The sequence below is a fragment of the Marmota marmota genome, unplaced genomic scaffold, assembly GCF_001458135.2.
Source record: "Marmota marmota marmota unplaced genomic scaffold, marMar, whole genome shotgun sequence".
NCBI classification, from domain to species: domain Eukaryota; kingdom Metazoa; phylum Chordata; class Mammalia; order Rodentia; family Sciuridae; genus Marmota; species Marmota marmota.
In genome coordinates this window covers 5,700,799-5,707,174 of record NW_025999968.1, presented here as the reverse complement: position 1 = coordinate 5,707,174, position 6,376 = coordinate 5,700,799, and the positions used below count along the sequence as shown (strand labels likewise).

Genomic DNA, 6,376 nt, shown 5'->3' with positions numbered 1-6,376 from the left:
AGAGGGAGAGGGAGAGGGAGAGGGAGAGGGAGAGGGAGAGGGAGAGGGAGGGAGGGAGAGAGAGAGAGAGAGAGAGAGAATTTTTTAATATTTTATTTTTTAGTTTTTGGTGGAGACAACATCTTTATTTTATTTTTATTTTTTTATGTGGTGCTGAGGATCGAACCCAGCGCCCCACGCATGCCAGGCAAGCACGTTACCATTTGAGCCACACCCCTAGCCCCAGACAGCCTTTTTAAACAAATGCTGGGAAAACTAGATTTTCTTATGTAGAAGAATGAAACTTGACCCCTACTTCTCACCACGCACAAAAGTCAACTCAAAGTGGATCAAAGACCTAGGAATTAGACAGAAACTGCAACTGCTAGAAGAAAACATAGGGTCAACACTCCAATATATAGGAACGGGTATCAACTTCCTTAATTGCACTATTGTTAAAGCTCAGAAAATAAATCATGAATTAATAAACAGAGTAGCATCAAATTAAAAGGCTTCTGCACAGGAAAAGAAACATGAAGAGAAAGCCCACATAATGGGAGAAAATATTTGCCAACTAAGATTAATATCCAGAATTAGTAGCCAGCATATATAAAGAACTCAAAAAACTTAACACCAAAACAAACGAACAAGTACAACTCAAATAACCCAATCAATAAATGGATAAATGAACTAAACAGGTATTTCTCAAAAGAAGAAATACAAATGGCTAAAAATATATGAAACATGTTTAACACATTTAGCAATAAAGGAAATACAAATCAAAAGTACATTCAGATTTTATCTCAGAACAGTTAGAATGGCAATAATTAAGAATACGGATAATGATAAATGCTGGCAAGGATGTGAGGAAAGAGGAACACTCCTACAAAAAACTATTGGTGAGATTGTAAATTAATACATTCATTATGAAAATCAGAAGGAGGTTCCTTAAAAGCCACCATTTGATCCAGCTAATACCATTCTTCTGGATTTATCCTAAAGAATTAAAGTCAGCATACTATAGTGATACATGCATAGCCATATTTATAGCAGCACAATTCACAATATACAAGTTATGGAACCAACCTAGGTGTCCATCATGGATGAATGGCTAAAGAAAATGTGGTTATAGACACAACAATGTTTTCACACAGTCATAAAGAAGAATAAAATTGTCATTTGCAGGAAAATGGAAGGAACTGGAGAACATCACACTGGGAAAAATAAGCCAGACTCAAAGTCAAGGGTTATATGCTTTTTCTCATATGTGGAAGCTAGAGAGAAAAAAAGAGGTGGGAGGGATCTCATGAAAATAGAAGGAAGACCAGTAGAAGATGGGGATTAGTGGAAGGGAGGAGAGGAGAGAAAGGGGAAGTACAAAGAAATGAAATAGACCAAATGATGCTATGTGCAGTTATGAATATATCACAATGAAGCCTACTATTATGTATAATTATAATTCACCAATAAAATATTAAAATAAATAATAACATTGCATAAAGAAAAAATAAGGATATATCTAAACTAGCATTCTGACTCATGGAAGTGGGAAAGGCATAACTTTCTTTCACTTATCTACACTTTACCTTATATCAAACTAATTAATGCAATTTCATTGCTGAATTATTTTGTCACTGGAAGAGCTGATCCTATTAAAACCAAACTTCAAGGCACTCTTGCGTGTTTTTTTATTTTTATCTTCTAGGCAGTAACAATAAGTGCTATCAGCAAAAATTCCTCCCTATGGAGTCCTAAGAAATTGTCCCAAATTTTTACCTTTCATCATCAAGTCTATATTCATAAACTATTTTTGGATCCAATCTATTATGCAACTGATACATTGCAGTAGTAGCAGCCTCAGTTTCCAAGTCTCCCTAATGCTCTAGTCTATGCCCTCCAGTATCTGGAGCAAGATTTTCAACAAGTGAAATATGTCCAGTGCATTTAGTTGGTATATTTAGAATAAACCACAAGAACAAATGCCTGAGGACCTCACAGAAGGCCACAAACTTACAGGTTTTTTGTTTTTTTAAAGGAAAGTGTAACTGAAGGGTGAAAATGCTCTGGAGCTGAAAGCTAAGAAGCCTCTCCATTTTAGTGGTCTCATTTACATTGAAGGATTTATTTTTGTGACTGTTAAAAGGTACCCTAAAAGGTATACACTGTGTGACTTTGTACATGTCACTTCTTTGTTTCAAGTTTGAAATGGGGTTATCATTTTTTGTGTGTGTCTTCAGGATCTAGTGCATCAAAAGAGATGCCACATGTAAAAGGATCTATTTTTGAATGGTGGTTGAATTTGGAAATTACCATGTGAATCAAGTATTGATGTAATTTAATAATGACTTGGACAACTTTGTTCATTTTAGATACTGTATGTAGGACGGAAAGCAGGGAGAGAAATAGACAAAAGCATTTAAACTTATGATCTCTCCCTTTCAATAAAGATCAGTTATGCAGATTTGCAAAAAAAAGAAAAAAACATTTTTAAAGAAAGAAAGACAAGAAAAGGAAGGAAATATGCAGGAAGGTTCCTGAAATTGGTGGCAGGGGAGGGGTGGGTGCCAAGGTCGCGAATTCTCTTCACCCTGATGCGCAATAGCAGACCTCTCGGGTTTGAGAACATTAGATGGGAACAATTGTTCCCTGATGCTGTCCACCCAGATCCTAAAGTTCCTATACCCATTTCACTTAGACAATGTGGATTCCAGGACAGTCAAGGCCAGGTAAGGCTGCCCCTGGGGGAAGTCGGAGGAAGCACAGGAAGGGTAGCGGCTGTTTTGGGACAGGGTAGCAGCGGTAGCGGCTGTTTCGGGTCTGGGCAGCATCTTGGGCGATCCCTGTCCCCCCACAAAGCTCCCGACGGGGATCACCTTGGGATTCGGCTTCCTTGTGAACTGCTTCCAGCGATTCACCCCCATCCTCTTCTTTGAGGTGGACTTTTCCTGGGTCGCCAGCAGCATTTTCCAGGTTCGGTCCCGGACCTCGGCCAAAGCTCCAACAACCACTCCTCAGTCCAAGCAGCTTCCGGGTCGCACTGGGAGTTGTAGTTCCTTCCGCTTTCAAAAGACAGCAAGTGTGAACGCCGACGAACTACCACTCCCAGGAGGCTCTGCGCAGGCGGAGCGCGTTCTCTCAGTTACCATGGCAACAGCGACTGTCCACGGGGATGGCTTTGATAGGACTTTTATTTCTTTCTGGCGCCTGGTGATGACTCAATGTTCCTTGATTGGCTCTGCATCGGGGGCGGACGTTTAGGGGGACGAGAATTCTGCAAGCCGGACACGTGGTAGCGAACTGTGGAGATTTTTGAGTGTTCCGAAGGCCAAAAGAGTTGGGATTTTTTTTTTAGGTAAGCGTCCCCTCTCCCTCCTGGTGTGTGATTGCTAGGGATTAATGAGTCTGGTCGGGCCCAGACGCTTTCTGATTCTGTTGCAGTAATGGTAACTACTCCCGCCATCTCTCTTCTTCCTTTTCCTGGGTCACCATGTAGAACTAGGCTTCTCTGAATTCGATTTCTCACTAATCATGTGAACGTGCTGACATCTCTGAGAGCAGAGGGACTCCTTTTGACCGCCTCAGGGTCAAGTTCCCCGACGCAAAGTTTTTTCTCCACAACCCAGGGTATTTAGGAGCGTGAGTTGTTCTCGAATCTGAGCTAGGTGCTTGGCGAGGTCTGGGCCCCTGGAGGAGACCTGTGGGACCAAGATAAGTACAACCGTCTTGGCTGAGCCTAGATGTTGTAGGGGACCGTCCACTTAGTGATAAGTGTAAGCTTGTTAGGCAGAGATTTAGAGCAGGAGCTTGGGATCTAGCTACTTGTGGGTTGCATGACCTCAGGCAACTTAATAACTCTCAGACATAACGTTTTCTCGTTGGCAAATGGGGACGATAATACCTAAACCCTTGGAGTGTTGTAGTGATTAAAAATCAATGTTGTGAAAAGCATTCTGCCAGGGAATGTAAACAAAAGTTCACTTGAAATTGCTGAAAATGAGGTCAGGAAAGCAGTGCCTTCCGATTTTGCCGCTCTCCCACGACCTGCCCTTTAACTTTAGCGCGCAACAGAAAGGGATGGTTGAATAAATTGCGTTGCATTGAACTATGCAATATCGCGAAGTAGTTCTTTTAAAAGAGTTAGTTAGCTCCATCTTTCTTTTTTTGGTGGTGGTGGGGGAGATGATCCGTTGTGTATTCCTGAGAGCAAAGCAAATTGCAGAGAAGTGCATATAGTATAGTGTGTTTCTATTTTTGTAATAGCAGATCCCCTCCCATATACAAGTATGTCTAAATGTTTGGATGAGTATGGGGAAAGGTTGTAGAGACCGGGAAGTCGGATTAGAGGTAGAGGAGAGAGAAAGGAGAACAACAACAATAATAAGACCAGCAATAGAAAATATGAGTATGAAATTTTATCTTATTATTATAATTAATATGTAAACGTTGCATGTGCTTATGGACAAGATGGAACCTCTAAGCAGCTATCAGCCTATTAGTGTGAGTATAGCCTCTAAAGCTAGACATTCTAATGTCTAGCCCTGTACTTTCTATTTTGATGGGCTTTATTTGGTCTGCTGTAAGTAGTAGATCTGCCACTTATCCATGATGACTTTATCAGTCTCATTTTCCCAATTGGTAAAATGCAGACATTAATAGCATCTATTAATGCTTGGTATGAGGATTGATGGAGTTCATATAGAGAACATACATACTAACTACCCAATAGATGTTAGTTGCTACTGTTATTATGCCTTTCAGTGGATGAAATTAGTATAACTCTAATGAACTTCTACCTTACATCTTAATTTGTATTTTCTATTTTTAAAAAATATTTATTTTTTAGTTGTAGTTGGACACAATACCTTTATTTTATTTTTATGTGATGCTGAGATTCAAACCCAGGGTCTCGCACATGCGAGACGAGTGCTCTACTGGTAAGCCACAACCCCAGCCCTGTATTTTCTATTTTGATGGGCTTTATTTGGTCTCTTTTTCTTGGTCTTCATTAGATTAGTCTTTTTTTTTTTTTTTTTTTAATCCTCCTTCATCCATCCCCAGTAGGTTTGAAAATTTTGTATTGTCATCAGGTTTGGGGGGAAGGATACCAGGGATTGAATTCAGGGGCACAGGTCCATTGAGCCACATCCCCAGCCCTATTTTTTATTTTATTTAATGACAGAGGCTCACTGAGTTGCTTAGTGCCTGGCTTTTGCTGAGGTTGGCTTTCAACTCACAATCTTCCTATCTTCTCCCGAGCTGCTGGGATTACAGGCTTTTACCTGGCACCATCAATTTTTATTGACTAGTTTTAAACTTTTAACACACATGCTTAACAAGTTTGTTAAATTCAGTTCCTTCTTTGCCTACCCCATAATGTAAGAATTTTAGAATACTTTCCCTCCAAATAGTCTTCTAATCTTCTATTACTGTTTTCTAGAATTTTAGCATCTATCATTTCTATTTGATTTTTTTAGTCAGCTCAGTACACCATATTGCTCAGAAGCCCTTCATACTTTTTTGTATGTATATATACTTACTGTAGAATCTGTATGGAGGAACTAGGGGAGAGGTAGTTTTGTACTTATAAATGTTTATTGTTTTCCTTCCACATACACACACAAAAAAACTGGCAAATCTTACTGTATGTTAATTATACCTCAATAAAATTGGCAACAAAAATTGTTAAAAAAAAAAAAAAAAGATGCAATCACCTATGTTTGCTCTATTCCCTTAGCAAAAATTGGAAATATTTCCATGACAGTATGTAGAAAATGCATTGAAGAAATAATTTGAAATTACTTCTTTCCTGACACCTGAATGGTAGGGTAGACTAAGGTGTTAGGACAGCTACAAAGTTACCAGAAGTGCAAGAAGTCTTTGTTGGCTCTTGTAAAGATACAGATCCTTGGAAGGCCTGTCATTTGTCCTTATGTTCTGATGGTTCTTCCTTAGGACTTTTCCAGGAACTTCATTTGTATAAGTTAAGCAAAGTAGAAAGTACAGCACCAGAAATATAAGAGACTCACAACAAGTGAAAGGGGAAAGGATAATAATAAAGACAAATAAACCTGGTTGATATTTGAAGACCATTGACAAAAAGAAGTGCAACTATAAAAACATTGGCATACATTGAACAGTGAATGAGAAAAGGAAGAGTTTGTTTCACTCTGGACAAAAATCCCATTTTATATTTTTGAATGTTGATTTCTAGTTGAAGTGCATTCTCTGATGCTGTCCTCAGATTTCTTTTTCTTTTTTAGATTTCTTTTTCTTTTTCTCTTTTTTGTTCTTGCAGTGCTGAGGATTGAACCCAGGGCCTTGTGCATGCTAGTCAAGCACTCTACTCTAATGTGACCCCAGCTTTGTCACATTTCTTTTTTTTTTTTTTTTTTTTTTT

At 39.0% G+C, this 6,376-nt stretch overlaps 2 protein-coding genes across 3 annotated transcripts in view; one reads left to right on the top strand and one right to left on the bottom strand.

Annotated features, from left to right (window-relative positions):
• The window catches only part of Ccdc191 (coiled-coil domain containing 191), a 75,539-nt gene extending 72,527 nt beyond the window's left edge, over window positions 1-3,012 (bottom strand). Inside the window, 1 exon segment of the mRNA XM_015478265.2 lies at window positions 2,853-3,012. Coding sequence (XP_015333751.2) covers window positions 2,853-2,942 — 90 coding nt within the window. The 5' untranslated portion in view covers window positions 2,943-3,012.
• The window catches only part of Qtrt2 (queuine tRNA-ribosyltransferase accessory subunit 2), a 73,781-nt gene that overhangs the window by 44,042 nt on the left and 23,363 nt on the right, over window positions 1-6,376 (top strand). The window contains exon 1 of one of the 2 annotated variants that reach the window (XM_048803282.1): window positions 3,107-3,328. The exons of the other annotated variant lie outside the window; for it this stretch is intronic. The gene's annotated coding sequence lies outside the window, so the exon portion shown is untranslated. Of the gene's footprint in view, window positions 1-3,106; window positions 3,329-6,376 lie in introns of those variants that run through there. 2 annotated transcript variants of the gene reach the window in all.